Source organism: Dromaius novaehollandiae, chromosome 7 (assembly GCF_036370855.1).
Source record: "Dromaius novaehollandiae isolate bDroNov1 chromosome 7, bDroNov1.hap1, whole genome shotgun sequence".
Lineage (NCBI taxonomy): Eukaryota > Metazoa > Chordata > Aves > Casuariiformes > Dromaiidae > Dromaius > Dromaius novaehollandiae.
Window position 1 is genome coordinate 988932 of NC_088104.1, and position 27669 is coordinate 1016600.

Below are 27669 nucleotides of genomic sequence, written 5' to 3' on the forward strand. Positions count from 1 at the left end.
TTCCGAACGACTTCCCTGGAGCAGTCGATTCAGATGCAGGCTAGTGCAGAGCTGCAGGTGATAAATGAGAGCAGGGAAACTTTTCTCCCTGATGCTGTCAATACATTTCTTCCTGTGCCTCAAAGCACTGGAAGTTGTCTCTGAGTGGGGGAGGACAAAGCGTTGACTGAGTGAAGGCAAAAGAGTCTGATGAAACGGGGATTGAAAGGCTGTGGTGCCAGTATTGCAAGTGGCAACCTGATAGGAAAGAAAGTGTGACTGAGAGCAGAAGAATAAAACAGGACCTGGGAGATGGTGAAGGAGGACGTGGGGAGTGGGAGGATGCTGTGGGGCTTTGAGAATAGGTGATGTGTGAATCGTGAGCGTGAGCCATCTCGGGAGGAACGGAGGTGACCACAGGGTGCAGGGAGAGGAGCTTTAGGTGTTACTGGAGAAAGATCCCGCGGTTAGATGACAGTGGGAGTCTAGCCTGAGGCATGTGGGATTAGAGCTGCATAAACATGGGGAAACTGGACAAAGGGACTAAAACTGGGACAAGGTCAGAGTCGGGACTAGAATAGGACAGGTAGAAGGACCTGGGTTGAGAAGTACAGGCTGAAGACTTTGTACCTGCTAGCGTAGTGGTTCTCAGCTTTTTTGAAGGAGTGATGAAAAAGACGACAGTTCAGGTGTGGCAGAACAAGCATACATTAAGAAGTTTTTTTAGGATATAATGTTTTGGGTGTGGGCAAGTTTTGCTTTGTATGCTCTTTGACCTCTACTGTAAATGATCTAATATCTTGGTCCAAATTGAACTTAATTTTCCTATCAAAAGTTTGTGTGCCTGTCTCCCATGACTTCCTTGAGCTCAGTATTTCTGTTGTAGTAGGAAAGCTTACAGAGCTGTCTGGCTCTCCAGCAAGACCCAGTCTCCAGTGGGCCTGGAGAATTTCTGAAAGTATTGAGTTCACCATGCTCCTTTCCTGCTCCTTCCCGTTGGTCACCTGGTGGGCTGAATGCTTTCACTTTCAGAAGCAGTAATAATCAGGTTGAGTTGTATTGCGGATTTCCACCAAAGAACCTTTCTTTTCTGTTCTGTTTTGTGTCATGGCTTCTTCCAGCTTACCGAATCTCTTAAACAGTCCTTTTCTAATCTTGTGTTTGTTATGTTTGGAGGAATACTCCTGAAGCTGTGCAGGAATGGCAGTGACATTGTGACAATACACAAAGTACTGGGATGGGGATAAAACAATCAATTACTTTGGATGACATTATAAAGACTGTTTCCCATCCTATTTTTAGACTGCAAGAAGGGAGCAGAACAGCGTAATGGCCTGTCTGAAACACTGAAGACGCTTATAACGGTCTTTATTTTAATCTGTCAAGTAACTCTTATTTTGCAGTATTGTTGAGGATGTCTTTCTTTTTCTTCTGCTAGACCTTTGTTTTTCTATTGATCTGATGACTCTTGCTCCTGGCATCTCCCCTAGGACTGTGATGATAATGTCTTCAAGAAAAAAAGAATCACTTGCTCCTCTTATTGGATGATTATTTGTGCTCACTCCTCTGTACAGGGAGAAAGCTGAAACAAACACATAATGATATGGTTCCTAGCATATCCTGAATTCAGGATAAACATGAACATATGGTGCCTAGGAAGTTTGTTGTGGGCCTGAGCAGAAGATAGATACTACAAGCTGCTATTTCAGAAGGGTAGTGTAGAATGAAGGTTATTATAAAGAAAACAAATAGTGTCACAGAAACAAAAATCAGATTCTTACTGACGTCTGTCAGGAGTTCTTAGGTCATTCGAAGCATCTGTTTAAGACTAGAGTTCCTGTTATTCCTGCCACAGGCAAAATACAGCCACAGTTGTGCATTTCATTTTCTTCCTCAAACTGAATGTGAGACATAAAATTACATTAAGGGCCACAGCACTCTCAGGTAAACAAATCTTATGTGGGTTGCCAGCTTGGGATAATGGCAGAGCCTAATTGGAGGCCCAGTTTGATCAGGGAAATGTACCAGAAAGAGCGCAGCAGCTATTAGACTGTGCGGGCTGCTGGAGCTCCAGTGAGCGGTCAGAAGCAAGCTGCTCTGTCGCTGGTGAGCCGTCTAGTCGTCCTACGGTTGTGTGTTATCCTTAATGGAGAAAAACAGATACTGCCCCACCCGCGCATCCTCCATTAATAGGAATTGGTTTAAATGACTGCATGGATAAAATTAGTCTTTATTTATTTTTTTTAAGCCTTGGCTCCCCTAGTAGAGCAATGTTCCATCTTGCAAAGTTACAGCTAGCCTAGTGGAAGGATACCAGATGTGTTTTGAGGACCTGTGGTGGGAAAGAATGCTGAAGTCAAAAGATGAAGAGATCAAGTCTTTGTACTCTAAAAATTAGGGTTATTTTGCAAAAACAAAAGAATCATACTAAATGCACATAAGGAAGGGCTTTCTTTAAAAATTACTTTCAGCTTAAGGTTAAGATGTCTTGTTTATCATATATAACCATTAATATGGGCTCCTAAACTTTGGCATGGAGCAAGCAAAAATTGTTTATTATGAAGCAGGTGAAGAAAACAAGGTAGGCAAGAATGTATTGTCAGCAATTTGGTGTTTAACTGAGGTGATGTGGCTTGGATTCCCTCTCCTTCCCAAGAAGGAGCCAACAAAGCCTGAATAATATAGTTGACTGATTAAATGTTTGTATTTCATTTTGTAAAACATGAAGATATAGTTAAGAACATGCAAAACTTAGAAGTCTTGTAATTCTTGTACCAAAAGAAATTGAGCAACTATTTGTTTTACTGAAAAAGGTGCATCATCTCAAAATATGCAGGGGAAGAAAAGTCCACCATTACTTTCTACACCTGTTTATAAGGTGGTCCATGTTAGAATTTTTCTTTGTATCTTAGAGATTCCTCAAACTTACTACTCTAAAACAGTCAATTCTCTAGCAAAGTATGCATGTTTATAACTTGCAGATGAGTGACTGGTGCAAATGTGGAACAGCCATGGTTTGGGAAGCTCATACTGTTACGTAAACAGTGACTGTTGATATTATTTAAAGTCCAATGGATATTTAACATAACTGTGTCTAAGTATCCGTCTTGAAGTTAAATATTGTACTGAGTCTGTGATAGCTGCGAATATAAAATGGAAGACTTAAATCTCTGTCTCTCTGTCTAAGCAAAAGACAACTTTTACAGAACCTTGTTTCTGGAGCCGCCAATCTTCTAGACCATGTGAGACAGATACCATAAACTTTCCTGTGACTGAAGACCTCATGGTGTATTTGACAAATCTTTGAGAGCTGGGGACACCGGAATTTGGGAGAAATGTTATAGGCAAGAAAGAGGAGCCATTCTGGTGGTGGTGGCCCGCGGCATTGCAGAACGTGTCGGGTTGGGGGTGTGTCGGGGGGGACAGCCGTGGGTGTGTGAGACCTGCTGTCTCGCTGCCTCTGCTGACTTGCTTCCTCCTGTGGCCTGGGATTCAAATTTGCTGGTGCAGTCATCTTGTTGGTTACACGATAGCCCCAGCTCCAGAGCCACACTGGAGCTGCCCGTGAGGCTTTCCTGGCTAACTGGCTATCCCTGACTGCCTGGCCGGGTTAACTAGCATGGTTGTCGTGGAATTCTGTCTTCTACTTCTCATGAAAAACGAAAAAATATTTTTCAGGTCTAAAGTGCGTGTGCCAGCTGTGTGAGCATACAAACTTCACCTGTCAAACTGAGGGAGCGTGCTGGGCTTCAGTCATGCTAACTAACGGAAAAGAAGAAGTGATAAAGTCATGCGTCTCCCTTCCGGAACTGAATGCTCAAGTCTTCTGCCACAGTTCTAAAAACATAACAAAAACTGAATGCTGCTATACTGACTTCTGCAACAACATAACTCTCCGCCTGCCCATAGGTAAGTGGCACATGAATAGGAAATAGTATTCAAGTACTTGTGAAAGAATGAAAGTTATAGAACTATTGAAGAGAGAACATGACTATGAGAGTTAGCTAATGAGCATTTTAAAGGCTGACTGTAAAGCAATAGCTTTTTTTCCCCAACTTATTTCAAATAGGAAAAATAAACTAAACTGTAACTGTTTTGGGGGAACAGTGAACTTCTTGTATCTCCTAAAAATATTCCAGATACTGCCTTTGGTATCCCATAAGGCATTAACCATGACGATGAAGGGAAGCGTCTGAAGGAAGCAGACTTATAATCTTACAGTTTTTTAGGCATATCTTAAATGAGTTTGTGTTTTGGACTGGCATTATGTCTAGATCTTAGGAAGTTAGTATGTGGTATATGGGAACTTTCCATGAGGCGTAGATCAGCAACGTGCAGCAGCTGTGCATTAGTGATTTTGGGAAGCTGAGAGTTGTGCGTTGCTAAGTGAATAGATCATTTCACTTACTGGTGCTTTACAAGCAAATAATGAAGACCTTACAGCGGCCTAAGACATGTACAGTCTACAACGTCTCCATAACCAACCTAAAAGACCTGCTATTAATGGTCTAGATATGAAGCTGGACTAGAAAGGTTTGAAAACCAGGCAATTAACTGGAGATGCTCGTAGTTAATTTTACATTTGAAATCTACTCACATGTTTTAGGACGGATAAATATTTGGACTTACCGTAAGTTCTAACCACTGAGGGGGTAACGCCTTTTGACTGGTAACAAGCCTCTCTCCTCATTTTGCCATTTACTTCTCGAGTTCTGTAAAGCTGGTGAATACCAGGTGTTTGTGATCCAGGCTGTGAGAAATTATTGCAATTAATGTTGGAATCTTTACACAGTAGAAGCAATGTGTTTTTAATTGCTTTGTTGTAGTTGGGAAGGCAAGTGTGGCATATCTCTTTCATATGGGCTCATAGGATGTGTGTGGTTTTTCTGATGGGGGAAGAGAAGGGGAACAAAGATAAGTCATTGCTAGGAGAAATCTTTATCTGCTATAGTTTTAGCAATCTTGTTGAACTTTCAGGTTCTGTGATTTATTTTAGCAGCTTCTACGGCAGCATGTGTTCAGTGTTAAATTGGTATCATTGATTCTCACCCAGTAGATTTAAGAAGGTATAAAATTCCTGGTTCCAATTAAGAGAGAGGAAGAAGATTTATACTTTTAGAAGCTCTGTGCTTTATACAGTTGAAGCAATACTGGAGTCTGCCAGACTCAAAATTGTGTAATGAACTTGATTCAGAGCTTTTTAAAAATACATTCATACTATTTTTAGATTTAATAGATAAATATTTGACTGTTCTCTCCAAGATCTGTGTTTGATCCAAGCTTTTTCCAATAAGTTGTCAAATATATTACTTTATCAAATTATATCTTTTTATATACTTATCTTAGTAAGAGATGTTATAGATCAATAAGATGTTATTTCATGTAAGATTTAGGAGGGCAGACCATGGAGGAGTTTTTGGTGAGGATAAGGGATTCTGGAAAAAGTGATTTTAAAAGAGGGAGCCAAAGGAAATTGGGACTAACTGTGGGGATGGGATAGGAGGGGGAGGGATCCTTGGGGAAGGAGAACTAGAAGATTTTAAATGAGGAGAGCAGCATAAAAGGAGGACAGAGATGAAAGGGTGATACAGAGAAGGTGACAAGTATGAGAACAAATGGGGGGATCTTGAGGAAAAGGAGGTTGGACAGTGTTTCTGAGGTGAAGGAGACCACATTAAATGCAGTAAGAAGTAGTTAACGCGATATTGGCAGATACCTGTGACTACTTTAGTAGTCATATTGTAGAGCGACTTAGTGATGGGTGGATGGATGCATGAGCGTTTTGAATCTCATGTGTAGGAATATAATCCACCATCTGCATTTTCAAGTCCATTCATGTGCTTTGTTCCTTCCTAGTTCCTTCTTTTTTTCAGTCTGTTGTTGCCCTCTTGCCATCTGCACGCTGAAGACATTTTCGAGAAGTTTTTTTTTGTCTCTTGAGGCCTGCAGGTCCTGCAGGATGGTCTCTAAGCACACTGCAGATAATGAGCTCATCGTGTAGGTGTGTGCACTGGAAGGTAAAGATGATCAGGAAGACTGCAGAAAACTCAGGAGGGAAATATTGAAAAGGAAGGTTCCCAAGAACCTCTTTTGAGGACATAGGCTAGGTAGAAAGATGACAGCTGAGAAGTCTGTACCCATTTATCTAATCTTACCTGTTGTATGTAGCAGGAATACAGATCACTTAAGTATTTTTCTTTCAGTTAACTGAAGAGATACACTTCTAGAATTGTGGAAACAAAATGCCACTTTTTTTTAAGCTGGGATGCTGGAGTCTTGGGAGAATACTGCTATTTACAGATAAGCAGTGGAGGCATGTCTGTCTTTTTAACACTTGAACTGGTAGTTGCAAAACCTCTGGTTTCATATTACAGTATCAGAGAGGATGACTTACTTAATTTTTAGCCTGAGCCCTTTGCTCTAAACATTTGGGAGAATTCATGTTAGATGAGAATTTGACAGTGCCAATGTTATTTGTTTGCTGGTCTTCTCTGACAGCCCTTTTGCACATAATTCATATTCATTTGGGCCCAAGTAAAAATAACTTTCCCAGGGATATTACTGAGTATATAGGCTAAATAGCTTGGCTGCGCTAGGCCTTAGGCCTGCCCCGAGTTACCTCTGCAGTACCAGGTGACTTTCCTGCGGGAGCTTTTTGGAGCCGGAGGGCATACCTGCGGTGTGGCATCTTTGCAGCCATCTTTATTGCCTGGCATAGGGAGTGCTTCTCTCCAGGCAATGGCTGGACTTGCCTTCGGCCTTGATGATACTCAGCTGCCATAAAGGCACATGTTGCTGTGGGCCTGCAGGATGTAAAAGCACCATCTTCACAAGTAACCACTTTGCAGAGCTCCAGGTTCTGGTATGCTTACTCCTTTGGCTGAGTATCTAGTTCCTGTACTTTACAATTAGTCCAGCAGAGCCTACACAGATGAATGGACTGGATCCTCTCTCTCTTTTTTTTTCTCTGTTTCTGAAATATTAATGCTAATGCAGTGTGTCTCTCCAGGATTATCAGCTACCACAGAGGGTTTGCACAGATGAGACAGAACATGATGCTGGCACAGGTTCAGTGACAACACGGTTTGGCCTATAGAACTGCTGTTACTGATACACAATAGAAAAAGCAGTTTCAATACGATTACATAGGCTGAGTTTTTAGATAGAGTCCTTCGCTTAGGAAATGGAAACTTCCTAATTTTTTAGGCCAGACTTTGTTCAGCTTGCGTTTTTCCTTGTTTCACTTCTCATCTCATATGACACTCAAAAATCTAAATCCAGATCTTGGATTCTTCTCTGAGGGCAAGAAATTTAGAATGGAGGCACCATAGCAAGTAGCCAGTAGGTACTTGTACTGTTAACTTATCTGATGAAAAATGGAGGCAGTTCTAATTTTAATAATTAGTCCAGTATCTCACTGAAGTGGTAAAAGCTTTTGTCTTCACCACTGAGTAAGGGTTTTGCCAGGATCAAAGCAGTTAGGGGTTCTGAAAGGGCTGTGCTCAGTCTGTGTTAATATGAAGGCCCAAAATAGAATTAACCCTGTGAACAAAGCTTCGCGTGTAATATCATATCTCCCTCTGGTGTGTCGCCATGTTCGAGTCATACAGTTTTTCTTGCGTTGGTTGGTTCTGTTTTTCTTGTGGATGTGTCATTTGCTAGGTAACTAAGCCACTGGGTCTGTGTTTTAGTGCTTAACTTAGCCACAGTGGATCTCTAGTCTTTAAAATACATTTACTTTGTCAAGATATTTATTTCTTTAAACCAACCTATCTCCTATCTCCGTCTTTGTTTTTTTTTTTTAAAAAGAGTAATAATACCTGCACTTTGACCCACAGACATCTTGATACAGAAGGTATATGTTCCCATTATGCATATTCTAGTATAAAAGTGAAATGTGGATATGAAGTCTCTGCCTTTGGGTGGAAGTGAACTTTACTAGGGAGGAAAAGGCTCGAGAAGGTCCAGTGTGGCGCACACCCCGACAGATGAGGCAGGAACTTCTGCGAGCTCTGCCCTGCCCTGCCCGCCCGCTGCTGCTGCCTGCACCTCTGGAATACAAGCCTTCCTGTCAGCACTCTGCTTCACGCTGACCCGCTTTGGCTGGATGGTGTGTTAACTACCAAAGGCTTGTATTTTCCATGTATGAGGAGTGATTGGAAAGCAATAAAATGCCTTGCATGCCGAGGATCGTTCAGGACAGCAAGCGGTTCATTCGCTTGACTGTCCGTGCACGAACGTCTGCAGTGAAGCTGTAGATGGCGTTGGGAGCCCGGTTCAGCAGCAGAGCTTTCTGTTACTGTGTCTTGCATGAGAGAAAATAACTCTTATTTTGAGTTGAGCCTTTTTTTAAAGTCTGAAAAGAAACATTTGCAAGTACAGGCACAACCTGGATATCTACTTTTAGTATACTTACTGTTATTAGCATGGATTTCATTACACTGTTTTGCATTAACAGGGGGTAAGTTTCAAAGTGCTGGATTAATTTGCGGTAGTTAGTGTTAAGGGTTTTTTGTGTTACCCTGACTTTATTTGCAGGTTCCTACTATTTAACTGCAGTGTTTTCTGGACCAGCCTGTGACCTGAGATGAGCTTTCTCTGTGAGGGGGTGTTGTCATGACAAATCTATTGAAAATGATCTCCATGCCACTTCCTCAGTGGATCTTTCCACGAGTGTCTCTGGGGGGAGTTTTCTCTGCATACCTTAGCATGTTACAGACTATTTTAAGGAGCTGCTAATAAGATCTAGAAGACTTCTTCAAGTTGTGGACTTTTATCACATGAGATTATCAGGCCATATTTCAGATCTGCAATAGCTGATACACTGCTGTACTATCCTCCCAAGTATTTTGGGAGAATAGTGTTTGCAGTCTCTGCCCTCACCCCCCTTCTGAAAGGGATTCCCTCTCACGAGCCTGTTTATAAATGATGGATATTTATCTACAGTCCTTGTGGAGCAGACTACCAGGAGCTCTTAGAGTCTGATGCTTTCATTTGGTTACGGCAGGGAGAGGTCTTTGAGCCAAGGCAGGAGTAAGTACAGGCTGGGGGCACCAGCCAAAACCAACCAGCAAAGCTGGCATCGGCTTCAGTTGCTTCCTTAGCCTAAGGCAGTGACTTAGCAACTGTTTAACTTGAGCCTGAAAGCTCAGACTTTTTGTTACCAGATCTAGTAAGCAAGACTTTTTCAACCTCTGGTATCTTCGCTGGGGTTTTGGGAGCAATATCTGAATCATTTTCCTCAGACTGGGTCATTTTTCTGTGGCAGTAAAGATTTAGGTGAGCTTTGGAAAGAACTGATGCTCTTTTTTGGAAGGAAAGAGTTGAAAATTTATCGCAGAGCCTTGCTGGTAACTTCAAATCCTGCATCGCTATAAATATAGTTTCCTCCCAAGTGAAGCTACAGACACTCCTCTTGCTTTGCCTTTGTGGTTGTGTCACGTTATCAACTATCACAGTCTGGGTAGCAGCTCACCGCTACCACTGCCTGTTGGAGGTAATGGGGGGCTGCACTGATACCCTCTCCCTGGAGACTGGCACTCTGCATCAGTTTCCCATTGAGATTGGGTCACCAGGCTGCTAGTGGCTGCTAATGCCTTTCCTCTAGTGTCCAGCTTCTGGGGAAGCCGTGCCCTTCACCCTTCCGAGGGGAGCTTGCAGGGGACGGGTTTTATGACTCCCTTCTCTGTGCAAGTAGAACCCTGTGCTTCTATCGCTTCAGACTAATCTAATAATTGAAAGGCTCTTATTCACGCCTATGTTTAGCTCAAAAAGGCCCATTGTATTCTGCAGTGTTATAATTTACCTTATAATATATGGCAGTCATTATGCTGCTAAGGTCCTTGTAATGAAGGAGAAGCTATTCCAGGGCTACTAATATGATGGTAGACATCCCTGTTTAAAACTGACATTGTCAATGATCTAACTAGTGGGGAAAAAAGATTCTTAAGGGAACGATGATGAAGCTTTGGCTTTGGCTCTGCGTAGTCAGACAAAATAATAGCACAGAAAGAAAAAAAAAAGTTCTTGTAACGTTCATAGGAGATAAGACAGGTGTCTATTTCGTTATCTATGTCAACTGTTATCAGAATAGCAGAAGCAAGATAGAAATACTGAAGCATTGAAAGACCATGGAATAAAACAAACTGCCAGTCAGGAAGGAGCTGGGTTGCCACAGTAAGGAGAAACTGCTAGGGCAGTATGTTTATAGATGTGTGGGGAAAACTCGTAGTGTTGTCATTCTAACCTCTTGATCCCAGAAGACTTAATGAAGCTGAACTTTACATTCCCATTTTTACACATACTAAATATACTGGATGGCTGCAGGTAAGTTTGCAAATTTGTCACAGAATTCTGGCCTGCCTTTTTTCAGTTGATTGGCCAAAGAAAATCTCAGTCTCTGTGGAGAAGCAAACATGGGACGTATTCATTGTGCACCTACACATATGAGTTGGTGGGAAAACGGGAAAGGTTAGCACAGCAAAAAATTCTCTGTAAAAGTTTTCCTTCTAAAAGTTTCTTTTTTTTCCCCTCTTCCAATGTACCTCTATGATTCCAGCAAAAGGCAGCATATAGAAAGAATGATCTCTGTTGTATTCTGTTGTGTCCAGAAGGGGCAACATCTCTAGAGCTTGAGATAAAAACTGTGCGATTTCCATTCTGTGTTCGTATAATGAAAAATGAATTAGAGAAATAAAGAGGCTTTATGGAACAAGATAAGGTAACAGTGGATTAACAAACTTTAACATCCCTCCTCTTTAGTCCTATTGCCTAAATTCTGCAAAGGCTCGAATGGCACTCATATCACCTGTAGTGGCACCCAGAGAGATGAAAGGAAATGGAATGTAATAGAATTCCCAAAGCAAAAATCCCATGAGTATATTCATATAGCCAAAAGAGATGATTTATACTAATTAGAGTAAGTTTCAGGCAAGATTCTCATGTTCTGTTGTTTTTTAATAAAAGCTGTATGTTTTGCATGAAGAAATAATTGTTCTTCACTCCATTTACCTATCTGTTTGAAAAATGCCCAAAGACATTAAGGCCTTTTTAGGCAAATAGAATGCATAGATATACTGGTATTAAAGAAGTCAGATACTTCTGTAACAAAAGTTATAAAAAGTACACATTAATCCAGAAAATAAGAAAAAACGGCCTTTAACCTGTAAGTTTCAGAATAAACCCCAATGTTTTAATACAAACTGTAAGGGGAATCTCTTCAACTGTTTGAATGTTGTAAGAAAATGCAACAATAAATATTTTTCCAATTAAAAGATAAAAATAAATCCCTCAGTTATAGTACAAACCATTGCCTTAATATGGATCTTGAAAACTTCCCCTTAAGTCTTGAAGGGCAGATAGATGAGCAGGCTGTGCTGGAAGACAAGTCTCTGACTTTCTCTTTCCTTTATTCTTGGCGTTCATCATCTGTTCCTGAACAGGATGAAAGGGTTTTGCTTTGTTTTCCTTGCACTAACTTGGTCCAACAATAGCGTAGGAGGAAGCTGCAGACAATTAGTAAGGAAACAAAATGGAGTTCTCTTCTGTACCTTTCCTAAAAAGTTAGTGATGGATGAAAATAGGGAGGATGGGAAATGAACCAAAAAATGAGGAGGAAGGGAAATATATCCATGTATTTTTTGTCTGTGTGGCCACTTTTTTTCTTTAGCAATGCTTTTTGAAAACCTCTGCTAGAGTTCAACTGCTGGTGTTAGCAGCTTGTATTACTGCTCTGCTGAGAGCAGTAGCAGAAACTTCATTTAGTTGATTGTTTTCTGTTTCGTTTTTTAATGAAAAAGGTGAGCTTATCTGGTGTGGCATGAGCAGCCTTGGATGGAAGTCAGGACTGAAAAAAGAATGGGGAGTAAAAGCTTCTAAAGTGACTGACTTTGTCTTACCTAGTGAGTTTCTAGCCTTCTAGTGACTAAGAAGCCTGATAAGGAGAGTATGTGATCCTTGGAACTGATTTAGGCCAGTGTGGGAAAAATGCTTGAATCCAATAATGGCTGTCCGGAATCAGCCTGTAGATTGTAAACATTCCTTGTCTGGCAGTTAGGAGGTTAGCTGTTCTTGACCCAAAATACGGATTGTTAACATGGATTATAGTGGTGCAGAACTGCTCAGAAATTAGAATACCTCTCTTGGATGCAGTAAATCTGTTGGATCTTCATGTTCGTGCAGTTCAGTCCTATATTATTGATGCAGTTCTTACGATCATCCAAAAATTGGACTGATCTACTAAACTTCTCGTTGAAAAAATCCTGTAGGCAATGCTCCAGCCCGTCATAGCTGATCTATGGATATCTTGTTCTATAAATATTTCACATAGTTACTGTATGTCTTGGCTGTCCTAGATTCATGTTCTCTGGAGGGATTTGTAAGAATACAGCCATTTAAAGAGGAGGCAGAGATTAGGATGACAGGGAGAAGGGGAAATAGCTCACCAAGCAATTTGGTTGAGGCATCTGTTTAACTTGTGGTTGTATCTCTGACTGATTTGCTTAAACTTCTTGACCCTAAAACATGCCTTTCCTAATTTATTTCTGAATGTCCAGAGAGGAATGATGGGGTCTGTAGTCATGGTGGAGACTGGAGAAAGATAATTGTAGTCTCTAGGCCAAATAGCATATTTTTTAAATTGTTTAAAATTATTTTGTACATCTGACTAGAGCCTTATATTAGATGCAATATACTTTCTTAATACATTGGAAAGAATACATAATTTTTCCCCCGAGTAGCTTAGGAACTTAAACATGCATACATTAGGGCTTTTAAAAAGTCTTAAGGTAGCCATTAAATATAAAAAACAAGGCAAACACTGTGTGTGAGAACAATAATGTCTTTTCTGTTGGAGGGAGGAAAAAGTCCCTCCTTTTTTTTTTTTTTTTTTTCTCTACCTGTAAGTGCTCTCTTGTTTACAGAACTTGGAATATGACTATGACATATTATGAAATTGCTAGATATTGCCAGATGTGCTATTTTTGTTTCATACATGGCTGCATATCTTCAATGCCTTGCTGATCAAAAATAGAAGCTGAACAGTGCACTCTAAATAAGATTGCAAAATGTTATGATTAATGTTGTTGATTTAATAGTTTAATAGGTAGTCAGGAGAGATTTTCTTATTTCCCAAAGTGTTTAACATTGCACAATTGCTTTAAACATTACCGTGCTTGGTGATTTTGTCTTTAATTGCTGTTTGTACTTTCTGTCTCATGTATTTTGCACTCGTGCTATTTGTTACTTCCTCTGTGTGTGGTTGTTACTGTGGAAAGTCCCAAGGAATCATGGTGTGCTAGCACAGGAATGACCGGCTATTGAAGGGCATGGCCGTGCTGCTGGCTGCAGGACACCATGCTATGCCATGAAGGGTCAGGATTTGAAGATGGCACACAACCAACTGTAAAGCAGAAATCCCAGCACTGGTAATTCTCAAGTCTCCCGTATGTGTCCTATGAAGAACTGGAGAGGGTTTGAGTAGCTGGCATCAGCCTTGATCTACACTTTGTCTTTGATACAGCCAGTAGAGTGAAGGATGCCAAATGCGGTCTTGAGTTGACTTCTTCCAAGAAACTTCACTAGACAGTCAGGATCTCTTCATTTCCCAGGCACCTGATGGAGACTCCTGAATTCCTCAGCTTCCAATCTCACTACTAACTTGCCTTCTGCCCTCGAACTCTTTCAACTTATGGCAGTGTCTGAAAGGAGATCTGTAAGCATCAATGAACTTGATTTTATTTTAAACAACTGTAACTACCTAAATTATAAAGTTGGCATCTGTTTGTGTTCCTGATGCTAAAAGTCACACTCTTGAGTGGATGTGAGAGAGTGCTCTTTGAATTTTGCTGCTTCTTCACTCTGAAGTCTTGCACTGAATGCTCAGAAGTGCCAGTGAGTTTCTTTGTCTCTGTGTCCCCTCATCCGTTCTCCTGACTGAGCCATATTTTCTTCCACTTCATGCCCAAGACTGTCAAAATTGGCTTTCTGGCCAGCTGCACTCACTATATCCCTCCCGGACTCATCGGTGTCTCCAGCCTGCCCCACTGCTTGCTTAGCTCTGAAAATGCCATGCTCAGAGGAAAACATCTCTAAAAATTGAGTTCTGTTACAGTTCCCTCACAAAGCCTGCACTGCAGTTCTTTAACGATACAAATTGTCAGTATAAATTTTCAGGAAAAATGTATCAGATGACTCTTCTGTTAGAATTTGAGGGGGTTTTTTTTCCTGGTAACAATGGTTTTGTTGCTTTTTTTTTGTAAAGGCACTCATTAAAAAAAATAGTCTGTCTTAAAATTCTGCTATAAAACCTGTTTCAACAGTTTACATGTACAAACAGTGCATTGCAAGTTCATAAATATTGTTGCCCTCCTTCTCCTGCCACCTAAATGTCCTTGTTGTCTCATTTAATTCTGTTTGCATATCTATGAACCAAATCTTGACTGGCAGAATACGTGGCATGGAATTGTAAACATAAGATGGTGCGGTAGTATGACTTCAATATTAAAAAAAAAACCTTCAAAAATGGGTACTTTTTTAGGTTCATCATGTGAGTCCAGTAATTTTTCCTTGTGGAAAAGCACATTCTGCTCATCTTGTTCCATGCCTCCAATACTTTGCACTTTTGTCATGACGCAGTTATTCTGTTAGCTGCTTATCTGAAATCATGGCCTATACAATCTCTGTAAAAGCAGAATGAAATGTCATAGCAGCAATGCAACATGTAACTGTTTTAAGAACAGCTAAGGAAAGCTAAGTGAATTGATGTATTGTGAACTAGAGAACTTAGTTTTGTATAGCTATATGTAAAAAGCTAATATATATAACCTTAAGATAAAAGGAAAGCCAGCTTTGTATTTGTGACAACCAAATCTGAACAAGTAACAACACTTATTACTTTTTTCTTGCCTGTACAGATTTGCCACCTGTAACATCCACACTCTCAAGGAGACAGGCTTGAAAGTAAAGAAAAAGAGAACAAACCCAGAGATTTTTAGGAAATTTGCCTCTGAAAAGAATGGTGCTCTAGAACGGAGGGTACTGTGGGGAAAAAAAGAAGAAAGAGAAGGAAAGAGTTGAACAGGAGGGGGATGCATTACAGTGATGAGGATACAGTAGAAAAAGGGATTGATGTGAACTGGCAGAGGATCATGTGATGATATAAAATAACTGACCAGCAGAAATAGATTTGGACATACAATGGAAGCTCACAGACACAGGCAGGAGACACAGTTGAACAGCATGTCCCATCAGAAGTATTGCTTGCTCTCCAGCTACCTATTGACATGCAAGTGCGGCATCCACAAAATCTACAGATGCTTAAGAATACTTGCTACCAGGAGCAAGTGTTTTCCATTCAGACTACTTGTCACTGAGGCCAAGCTGCCAGTGTGCAGGCACTGAGTAGGAATTTTGTATGCCAGTCTTCAAAGATCCCAAACTGGAAAGACCATCCTTCTGAATGTCTTTCCCCAGCGTGATTGTTGCTGTTCAAAACTTCCAGAATATTTTCCTTTTGATACTGTTTGCACTAAAAACAAAGTTTTGTATTTTGCTCGTTTTATGTTACATTCTTTTTCAGCATTTGGTGGAAAGAATTGATAATTATGAAGAAAGGGTCTTGTACATGTTTGTCTTTCAGAACACTTGCATACGGACAGTGAATCTGCTTAGATCTGCAGGCCTGGACCTTGATTTGGGCCATGCACTGAAAATCTTGAGCTTAAAATGAATAAGTGCATGCAAAACACCCAAGTGATGCATACAATTCCCCCTTCCCCTGGCCCAACTTATCATACTTACTATGTACCCTTCTGTACATGGATATCCTTCTTTATAGCATTCAGCGTATGCAAAGCCAACCCTTAAGAGCTGTAAGCACCTTCTCTTAGCCATCTGGTTCTGTGCTGCAGGATCAGTTCTACAATTTATAGAGCCCAGCAACAGCACCAAAATTCATATGATACAGGCTACTTGCTTGTTACACTTCATAAGCGCTTCGGAGGAAATCTCTGCCATGTGGAAAGGTTGACTCATAATTAAAAATAGCTTAGGAAATCACAGTTTACTGGTTGGCAAGAAGCAGTTACAATGAAGAATCTTGCTTGCAAATCCTCTTACAAATCTACCAGATAACCCCTTGAGTGTCCTAATTAAGACTACTGAAGGAAAACCCCATGGGGAAGATGTAATAACTTTGTTTCCAGAATGGTTTGAATTGTATGCTGTGGATAGACATTAGACCATCAGTTGTTAACACTTTATTTTCTCAAAGTGCAGAGTACTATTTTTTGTTTTTAATTAACTTTGCTTAGCTAACTTCTGCTCCTGGCACTTCCAAATCATGGAGTACATGACTTGAAAATGCCCTTTTGAAAAAATACTTCTATTGTAATATTAACTAGAGGAAAGCAGGTCAATGCTGAGAGCCAATGAACTAATCAGGTTTCCTCTTCTAAGATTCCAGAGACTTAGATCCTCAGTTACCCCCCAAATCCACATTCAGCATACATATTGCTTAGCCTTTGCCTAAATGGAGAGAAGGGCGCTCTGTTCTCTGAAACTACTACAGGGTTAGCTTTCTATGGTGTGCAATTCACGTCGCTAGCAAGCCCTTCAGATTCCTAAATCCTTCCTAGCCTTTAGATCCACAGTTTGGAACTTGTTATTCAGTGTGCTCTGAGAGAGCTGGCAATTTTTTTTGCTATTAAGGTATTTGTGTGTGTGTGTGCGTGTGCATACCTTAATAATACACTACTATAAACTCTTGATGATATATTTTTTTCCCCTATAGCTTTAAAATGGAAGATGATCTAGGGCAGTTTCCGTTCTTGATACTTGTAAAATACAGCTTCATGAGCATGAGTTTTGATAGCGTTTTAAGTCTTATAGATCCTTCTAATGTCTCATTTACTAGAACTTTGTATTTCCTTATGTGTGAAGTGTTAGGGAATGAGTTTTTTTTCAAGGATTTGTTTTCAGCTGGGATAGTAAGAGTATGTTGAGAAATTTATATGCAGACTAAGTGTGGAAAGGGCACCGTGCCCACCATTCTAGAGCCTGCAAGGTATGTGTTATCGAATTCAGTTTGCTTGTGTGTGAAGTTGCCGTATGTGTTACTGTTTGTGAAATGCATGTTGTTGACTCTCGGGATGCTTAATGTGTTGGTGTAGCCTTGTGCGGCAGCCTACACCTCAGTCTCACTCCAGCAGTGGTCGTGCTGCTGATACCGTGTGACCTTCTAGAATAAGGAGGTGAGGGATCAGGGAACCGCAGAGAAATAGCCAATGTGAATAGATTTAAAATACACGCTCCATAGGCGTTCTTCTGCGTTTTTAGAACTACAATTGCAAGAAAATGTTCTTCGGCTAAGTTTGCTGTCTTTAATATTACTGTGAGAAGTGTGGAGAGATTAGCTGGAGAAACCGATAGTAACGATTTGTTGTGCTGTGAGACATCCGTGTGGGTTTAGTAATGGATAAGTGAAAATACAACCGGACAATATCCTGTGGGGAAGGGTGAAAGTACTACACAGTTTAACATGTCTTAGGTACTATCCTTATGGCTGTTTCTTGATGCCAGCTCAGGGGTAGTTTATAGGGCATCTTACCTTTAATTGTACTTCCAGCAAACCACACTTTCTTGAATGTTTTCAGTATTGTTTCCTTAAGGAATTACTGGTTACTGTGTTCTCTCTGAGGTAATGTGGTTAAGTGGTGATTACAATCCTAATTTTGAGCCCAAGGTACGTGCAAGAAAAAGGAGGGGAGAAAAGCCTTAGTAACTTAAAAAAAAAAAAAAAAAAAAAAAAAGTCTGTTCTATTTCACTGTTGCCAGTCCTAGGTCTGGAAGACACTGGGAATCCACTGCATGTCACTGAGCTCTCTTTGTTGTACAAGGCCTAGGAGTATTGCCTTTTTCCTTCCTTGGCTTGTACAAGCTGGTAAAGTTACCTATACCCACTTCCTTCAACCCTTACTGTCAAAATCAGGATATACGTTAAATCATAGCCAGTTTTGAATGTATTGGTTTGGAATACTGAAGTAATCTTTTAAAAACATAGTGACTCAACTTCAGCCATAGCAGGACCTCTGCTCCACCGTCTTGCAGTTAAATAAATTGTGTTGGATGTAGAGGCCTCCCCTACAGCCCACTGTCAACATTTATGTCTAGAAAGTGAGTCTATAAATAATTAAATCTTAATATGTCATCTGCTGAATAGTTTTTAACTTGCGATCCTTTTTCTTCCTCCACCTCGCTCGCCCCTCTGTCTTCCCAAAGCTTCAGAATCTCCAAGCAGACCAAACGTAGGACCTGTGGTACTGGCAGTGATGGTTACGGTACCCATCTGCATCTTGTCTCTCGTGGTGATGCTGACCGTATGTACCTGTCAAAGCCGTCACTGTGCGTACAGGAAGAAGAAGCAGCCGAACATTGAAGAACCTCTATCTGAGTGCAATCTAGTGAACTCTGGAAAAACTCTTAAAGATCTTATTTATGATATGACAACGTCTGGGTCCGGGTCCGGTATGTATGCATTGCTAAGCACACTAAATCTGGCTACTGTATATAAATAGATGGAGAGCAGCATTGCAGTGCTTTGTTCTTATCTAAGCGTAATAGCGTTTGGTACAGTTCCAGTTATTTGTACAAATTTTCTTGACACCTAAGCCAAATACAAATACACTGTCTTACTCATAGAAAGATGAAAAATATATTTCAAGCACAGCCACTGTGGCTACCTGAAATTTGTTGCCTAAAGGCTGGTGTTTGGGGGTTTATCTTAACAGACTCTTAAATCTGTGGCGAGTTTTATGTTAAAGGAGGTTTTGTACCAACGCAGTAACTGGTAGGCTTGGCCACATGCTTCAGAGACAAAAGGATTTTGTTTCTTATTCCTTTCTGTCAAATAATAATAGTTTAATGAAAATGTCAGTTTTGATACTTTATTCAAATGGAAGAGGTTAAAAAAGTTGCTGCAAAAGTTTAAGTATAAAATGAAATATTGCTGTCTAATATGTCATAGTTGATGATAAAACATACTAAATTTAACTGAACGAGTCAGAATGCTGCTCCTGAAATTTTTTTTGGTGGGGCCAAAACTTTACTCCAAATTCTTGTTTTGAGTAGAATGTCAAGATTTTTCTTTTTAATACTTTTCCCTATTTCTAATATCCTATCTGCTATGATTCCTGTGTTGCTATTGAGAACTTGTTAAATCAACGAAATGCAAAAATGAAATAGGAATTCCAAAATCCCAGTTCATCAGATTGGAGGCACATCTACCGTGCATGGTCCAATTTTCTGTAGCTAGAATTTTTATCTATCTGAAAATATGTAAACCAAGCTTAATGTTATTTATAGGTGAAAAAATCTATAAATGGTGCTTAACATAGTGTATTTTCTGTGACCTGCGTACCTTTCAGGATTAATTTACTATACTTCCCTATTGTTTCTTCATAGATATAATGACTAAACTTCGGCTTTTTTTACCCTGAAAGTTTAACTGTTCATAGATATCTCTGAGATAAAAATAGGGCTATATTTGTGCTAACATGTAGTGGAGGCAGACAAAACCTCAGTATGCACTGGTGCATTTTATTCTGATTTCAGTCAAATAGTGGGTTTGTTTTTCACTCTCTAGAGGCGACTATCAAAAGCTGGCAATAGGTAGCTAGGGTAAGTCTGTATAAGGACAGTGACAGATACAGGATATGAGGGCTTTATCAAGGAAGCCAGAGAGAAAATTTAAATACAGTAGTATGTTTGAAGCTGGTCTTCACACTAAATTTTCTTGCTGATTATTTTGCTGTGTTGGAGGCAATATTGTCTTCATTTCAACCTCCTCCCCCAACTCCCTCCCTCAAACCCCCAAACCTTTGTTTTAAGTCTCAGACAAATACCGTTTCAAACCAAATGAGGCAGGGGCTTATGGCTGGCAAAACAAAGTGAGAATACTATAATAATTTAATTTTCTTTTTGAAAAATAAATTCTTCTGTTGGAACAGATCAGTTAATTTACTGTGAAACAAACTGTAGTCCATATTAAAACCAAATTAAGTAGTTCAGGCCCCTCTATTTATTTATTTAATCTTTTGGTGGGGGGCAAATAGAATTTGGAGAAAGAAAGGAACATATGTTGTACATGTCCTTGTATTTTTGCCTGGAAAATATACCTATCTGTTGGTTTAGTTAGAACAGTCGTAGAGGAAAAAGATCTCACTGTGCACATAGTCAGTAGAAGTAGTAGACCTTGGAGCTTAAAGTTTCTGGAACTTCAGTATGCACCAGGTATTGCATCCACATGGGAATTTACAGGTTTTGTAGGGCCGAGGTTTGGAACTGGCTCCCTGCCTTCGGCGTGCCCTGGGCCCTCGGCAGCATCCCGGGTGGTGCTGTGAGAGAGAGCTGCCTGCGAAGGGGTGGAGAGAGACGACCTCAAGAGTGGGAGATGTGGGCTGCGCTGGAGAGCTGAGCCGAGGGTGCGGCTGGAAGAATGGACTGGGTTGGTGTGGGGAGGAAGCGGCGCGTGGAGGTGACAGAGCAGAGCCTAGGGATGCAGGGACTAGGTGAGGAGTATGAGGTGTGACGCTGGGGCTGGGAACAGAACAAGGAGGGATTCAGAGAAAGGCGGATGGAAGGAGGCAGCTGCCGATGCCCTTTGTTTCAAGTCCCTGGTTCAGGAGTCCAAAGGAAGAGGCTGGCTCTGCCCCCCAGGGAGTGGTGGGGTTGGAGTGAGGTGTCACAGTGCAGGAGGGACAGGACCCTGGTGGCGGGGACTGACTCTCAGGGGGTTCAAAGGAGGAAGAGGATCTGTGGTTGTGCTGCATCCCGGTCTGGGGAATGGAGACCAGGGTTTCTGAGGCTGGGGGTCCTCCCTGATCCCCTCTGACAGCACTGCTCTGCTCTAAGGCAGACTCGACTAACAAAACCTCCAAACCGTGGCGGAGTTCGGAGCGAGGTTTTGTAAGATTCTAGCCTTACTGATGCCTGGTGCCCTTTCCACTGGGAGGCTGGATGAGGGATCTACTGTCGGGCTTTCGCGTATGTATTTTTAATCTAGGAAGCAGCACCAGGAATTAGCATCCTGGGCTGTATTAGCAGGAGCATAGCCAGTACATTGGGACACTACTCAGTAGATCAAGGGAAGTGATCGAACCCCCACACTGGGTACTTGTTAGACCACGTTTAGAATACTGCAGACCGTTTTGGGCCTCCCAATCCAAGAAAGATAGTGATAAACTGGAGCAAGTTCAGTGGACGGCCAACAGGATGGTCGGGGGCTGGAGCGCTTGCGGGGCGAGGGCAGCCTGAGGAGACCAGGCTTGTTCAGCCTGGAGAGAGGATGGCTTCGGGGTGCCTAACGCAGCCTTGCCGTACCCAAGAGGAGGTTATTGAGGAGACAGAGCTGGGCTCTTCACAGTGGCGCATGGCAGGAGGCCGACAGAAAATAGGCAGGGTTCACGCTACGTGGAAGAAATATCTCGACCGTGAGGACAGTCAAGCATTGGAACAGGTTGCCCAGGGAGGTTGTGCAGTCTCTATCCTTGGAGGCTTTTAAGACCAGACTGCATAAAGCTCTGAGCCACCTGCTCTAGCTGCCTCTGATTTGAGCAGCGGGGTGGACTAGGTATCTCCAGAGTTCCCGTCCAGTGTGAGTTGTTCTGCGATTCCGTGGTCAGGCCTGACCTCGTAGCTGACCTTTCTTTGAGCAGGAGGTTGGACAGTGTGACCTCCTGAGGTCCCTTCCAGTCTGAATTACCCTATGGTTTTAAATTTGACAGGAAGAGATAATTACAGAGTTAATAGTGTTGCCTGTCGTTAAGGGTGCCCTGGTGAGACCGCGTGCTCTCCTCTGCAGGACTTTGCCAGCCTCTTAACATTTCATCTGGGATTTCCTGTGCTGGATGCAATTGTGAAGTCTGAAATTTCAAAAACAGTTACTCAGAAATTAGGAAATAGCAATACTGAGGTTACTCTTTCATATGTGTGATGATCTGAGCTTTATGTCGTCATGTATTTCTCTTTTCTTTAGGATTTCTGCCTTAGGCAGTGCTCGGGCCTGGCATGCTGTGGGGATGGAGCAGGGTGCTAGTGAAGGAGGCTTTTGTCTGTAGGACTCCCCTTTTCTTCTAGCAGAGTTGTAAGGTGGCGCGGGATGAGCCAGGGCATTGTGGCAAGAGGGGGGGATGTTTTTTTGAAGTGTTTTGCTGCCCTGAGGAGCTGGAGTCTGCCCTTAATCTGTTCTCCTGGTGTGAAGTCCCGGAACCCACGGTACTAAACGAGTCAGTAATTCCTAAGTCTGTGAATGCGAGTCCTTCAGTTTGCAGAAATGCTATGTAGTCACATCTGCAAACTGATAAGAGATTTGCTTTGAAAGTACACAATAGAATAAAAGTAATTCTGAAAACTTAGATCTTGGACATCTCTAGTGGGACACCTGAAGTTGATAGATAATTTTGATTTTAATTCTGTTTCATTTCCCTGTTTTAAGATCTCAGCAGTAGGCTGTGAAAGAACTAATTTTTGCAAAAGCTTAGGGCTGAATTGGTGAATACTATAGAAAAACCAGATCGCAAGATGTTCCAGATACTGTAGAGCAAGATTTTCAAAACTGGGCATGTGTCATCATGTTAAACAATTAGGAAAAAATCAAATATGTGACAGTTGTTCAGTAAATGAATAAAATTCATGATACGTACTGATTGAGACATGGTCCAGTAGAAAAATATGATTACATGTACCGTTGTGTTTGTGTAAAAATTAAAGACTACTCAATACCCATTAAGACACCAAGTTAAGGTTAGATATGTTATTTAATTCTGATGCCTTTAGCTTTTGCTGGTTAACTTAGACATTGGTAAGGCTGCTGTCACAGGGATAGAGCATGAGTTTGTACCTTTAAAGTAAAGGAGATGTTAATTATTGTTCTCAATATTTCTTAGCACCTGGGTATGCAATGCTTTTTTTGAGAAGAAGAAAACACTTTAAACTTTATAGCTGAAAATTCAGTTCACCTTTACATTTGATATCTTTGAGAAATGCTGCAGTAAATGTATTAGACTTAGCAATGTTTCTTATTTAAAAAAAAAGATTTTTGCAAAAATTGTTCTTATCCCTATCTGTATGCTCACGTTGTAATAGTGATTTGACTAAATTATAATAAAAGCAAGCAGTAATATACATACAGTTTAGGATGAGGTTATTTTTATGGCAGAATGGCCTGGAATTACAGACCAGAGCCTGTTGCTCTGCCAATTGATCTTCTGTGTAACTTTGAAGTATATTACCTTTGTTTCTAGCATCTGCTAGAAACATTCAGGGAGTGTGTAGAATATAGACCTATGTCTCTGTATCTGGGAAAATATGTTTCATATTTTGTATTTGAACTGTTTTTCTTCCATGTACAATTACTGCAGTTTATCATAGCTTTTTTCACATCAATCACAGCTAATTTTTTTCCTCTGTGAAACGTAATAGCAAAGCTGGACTTATTTTCCAGGCAGAACGTAGTGTACATGTCAGTTTTTAAGGCTTTTTTTTATTTTTGTGTCCCCCCATCTATTTTGCTATTGTGAACCTGACTAGTTTATGTCTCTTGAACTAATGTACTGAATTCTTTCTTGAGTATAATGAGAGTTTTCTGGTATCTTTTTGCAGATTAATAGATGACAGCCTGTTACTGGTAGGCACCAGAAGTTAACTAAAACATGTAAACTGTGGCCTGTCAATGTAATCTGTGCTGGTGAAGGGAAGGCTTGTACGCAACTTCCCTAAGGACCGAGATCGTCTTTTTTTATCTAGTGACACACCTGATGTGCATTCACCTGGCAAATATAAATGAAAAATATGATTTATGGGAAATTTTGGTCAAGATAGGATTTTTTTTATATACTCTTTGAAAGCAAAATCATGAGTTACAATTCACTAGAAAATTTCTAACTTTGGAATTTAAAAATTGTTTATGCATTATTTCACAAATAACCCATCTTCTCTTTTTATACTAGGTTTACCTCTGCTTGTACAAAGAACAATTGCAAGGACTATTGTTCTTCAGGAAATAGTAGGAAAAGGCCGATTTGGTGAAGTTTGGCGTGGAAAATGGTGTGGAGAAGATGTAGCTGTGAAGATCTTTTCCTCAAGAGATGAAAGGTCTTGGTTTCGGGAGGCAGAAATTTATCAGACGGTTATGCTGAGACATGAAAATATCCTGGGTTTTATTGCTGCAGATAACAAGGGTATATTGTATTTCCTAACTTAATTTCACAATTTAAGGCTGTCTGTGAAGCAGAATATCCATCATGCTGGAAATTCTGACCATCTATCTGAGGCTTGGTTTTGTTTCCCTCCTTCCCTTCTCCCCAGACTGGAATAGAACTTTGAACCACAGAATTTTCCAAAGAGTTTATTCTCATCTGGGAAAATACTAGCAAGTCTGCCCAGGCTGTTAATTTTACAGTACTTCTGCAGGAGAGGGATTCCAGGGCCAGAAGAGAGCCCTGGAGAAATGGGAAATTCGGGCCAAATGGGGGAGGACAGCCCAGAAGTCCAGGGGTTATACAGGGCAAGTGGGAGATGGGGAGAAGCCAAGATCTCCACTAGATGAATTGCTTACAGTTGAGGGAATCTGGAAGGCCTGGAAGACCATCATATGGACTGGTTCACTTGTTGATTTGCCAAAGAGGTGGATGTTTTAGTTGGCAAAAAAAAAAAAACTGGGCAGACTTCCCAATCTCTTTTCTTTTCTTTTCTTTTTTTTTTTTTTTAGCATTTTTTAGCACTTTTCCCCAGCATTACTAATATTACATATAGTCTTTTTGCCCCACCCCCCACCTCCCAAAATAACAGACTAATCCATCCAGTGTTTGTTAGTATGACAGCTTAGTGAAGTTGTTGCCCTCCATCAGAATCTGGCCCTGTTTTGCAGGCTCCTGTGTTTCTATGATTCAGTTTCTCAGGTTAATAAATCAGGTAACTGTGAGTGGAAGCTGGGAAGGAGAAAGCAGCTGACAAGCATCAAGTGATAATCCTGCAATAAATTTAATGTGGATGCGTGTTCAAAGATTTTATAGGCATGGGAGTCTGTTATCTTGGAGTCTGGAGTGGCATCTTGGTTTTCTTGCTTCATGAAGAACTAAATGTGATAGTCCATTGTTCTATATTTATGTGTTTTTATATGAAACAACTGGTAAAATACAACTGAAAGCATTATTTTTCTATTGTCAGCATGATCAAGCTGCACAAATGTTTTTATTCTTTGTATTTCAATCTATATGTACAAAGAGCTAATGCTATTGAAATAGATCAATTTATATCAAGAAAAAGACATTATATTTATAAGAAGCAGAAAATACTGAAACTTATCAAATATGGCATGTAAAGAGCTAATCAACCCAAAATATCTTATTCAAAGACCTGTGAGTTTGATGAAGACCTTGTTAGTTCTGCAGAACTAACAAGCTGGATTTTCTTCTTTGCGTTAGTTGTTGCTATTGTGGCTCACTGAGACACTTCAGTGCAACATGTACTTCTCATGGGCAGACTTTTGGAAGCACGCGCTCTAAGGGGTTTTTCCTCACTGCATTTTCTGAGTTCTGAGAAAATGCCCCTTAAAATATAGGGATCCCGATCTTTTCTGTTCTTTGTAATGTTCTGGATACTTTCTCTAGCTTGTGTACCTGTCTTTTTTTGGAATTTTGGTATTCAAAACATTCCTGGGGGCAAGAGCTAAATATGCTTCTAAAAAAGTTAAAATCACCTGAAAGTACCATGTGGTTTTATTTTTCTTTTCTTGGCTAATTTTTTTTATAAAGCTATATAACCCCATTTTCTCTTGGTAGATAATGGAACTTGGACTCAGCTCTGGCTCGTCTCTGAATACCATGAGCAAGGATCCTTGTTTGATTATTTGAACAGAAACACTGTGACAGTTGATGGTATGATTAAACTGGCACTTTCGATAGCCAGTGGCTTAGCACACCTTCATATGGAGATAGTTGGCACGCAAGGTAACTGGCTTTCCTGTCACTTGTTCTCAAAATATTTTAAGGAGTGTTAGAGGTATTTACAAAAAAGTTTGTTGGTTTTGCACTATAGTGTTTTACGAACAGTGTTATACTGCAAAAAACAGTATTAACTTAAGCATGTGTGATACCGTATAGGTAGAGAATAGGCATATAATGGTTCCAACAGAGTTTACAGTCCTCTCAACTTGGAAAATCCAGATTTTATGAGTTTCAGGACTATTTCTGCTGTACCATGAATAAAATAATTTCAGGTAGCCTAACAACCCCCCCACCCCCCAATTTACTCTCTATCTAATGATACAAGGATTATTGGGCTGATCTGTGTCCAGCTAAACAGAACTCTTCATTGCTGCCGAGATGATAATGGAGTGGCCACTTTATACAGCTAACTACTGAATTTGTGGAGTAGAGTGCTACAGCTAATTTTACCAAGTATTTCAAAAAATATTCATCTGTCTCCTCTTTGACCTGCTTAAGTGAATGCATGTTGGAGCAGCTTTGTTAAAGGGGTCTTCTAATGAATGATTTTTTTTAAATGAATCTGGAGTGTGAATTTACAGTTTCTCTTTTTGTGTTTTATTCCTGAAATACAGATATTTAAAAAAAATGTCTTCTAGTCTTTTTTAATTTGATGGCATTTAGCAGAGCTTTACTTAGTACAAAACAGGCTTTAATGTTTTTACAGGTTTGGTAACAAAGTTGGATATAATTGTTTGTTTACTTGCCCATTATATTAAAATTCTTATGCTTATCGTCAAAATTCTTTTTTGTTAACAGGCAAACCAGCTATTGCACACAGAGATCTGAAATCTAAAAACATCTTAGTGAAGAAAAATGAAACCTGTGCTATAGCAGACTTGGGACTGGCTGTGAAACATGATTCTATATTAAATACAATTGACATACCTCAGAATCCTAGAGTGGGGACAAAGAGGTAAAAGCACTTGAGTATATTATTTTTTACTAATCTTTTGTGGAAATACTTTTCTGCAAAGTTCTCTGCTATTTTCTTGCTTCTGTAACTTCCCTTCCCTCTCTGCTTTTGACATCTGCCTAGAATATTGGCAACAGATCCAAATTCTCAATCTAGGATATCTATGCCAGCCATAGATAGCACAAGATCCCACACTGGGGGATCATACATATTCCCTCCTGGATTTAAAGTTTATACAACCAAATTATGGCTAACAATCCTGCTTCTAAACTCTGGTATTAGATAGCAAGTAATCAGGTGCTTATGGCTTACTCCTGTGCCTATAGCTGTAAGTATCTAGTTGTGACAGTAAATACCAGTGTTAGTCAGTTCAGGCTCCTTATCCAGCAACTTGATGGGTGTCTGCGTGCTAGTTCTGACCAGTAAGGTAACTTTCTTGCTTTCTCTCAGGGTTATTTCAGAGACGTTGCAATTTCTTCCTCCATTTTACTGCAGGATTGTCATCCTGTTTCAGCAGCATAGCTTTATCTCTGTCTCAAGTTCCTGATGGCTTTACCCACTACTCTCATTTTGCTTGTCATCAGATTTTTAATGAAAATAGATTCTGTATTGAGGTGAAGAGGAAGCACATTGTCTGGCCAGAATGACTTTTGTTTATTAAGCACATGGAAATATCTTTAATCTGCAAAGTTCTCTAACTTTCAAATCAACAGCCATCCTTATTCAACTGCCATT

The 27669-nt window shown here is 40.4% G+C and overlaps 1 protein-coding gene across 2 annotated transcripts in view; it reads left to right on the forward strand.

Annotated features, from left to right (window-relative positions):
- The window catches only part of ACVR1C (activin A receptor type 1C), a 48606-nt gene that overhangs the window by 17324 nt on the left and 3613 nt on the right, over positions 1-27669 (forward strand). For both annotated transcript variants that reach the window (XM_026108773.2, XM_064514525.1), the window contains 5 exons: positions 3658-3888; positions 18256-18501; positions 23982-24212; positions 25815-25982; positions 26778-26934. In XM_026108773.2, coding sequence (XP_025964558.2) covers positions 3658-3888; positions 18256-18501; positions 23982-24212; positions 25815-25982; positions 26778-26934 — 1033 coding nt within the window. The remainder of the gene's footprint in view (positions 1-3657; positions 3889-18255; positions 18502-23981; positions 24213-25814; positions 25983-26777; positions 26935-27669) is intronic.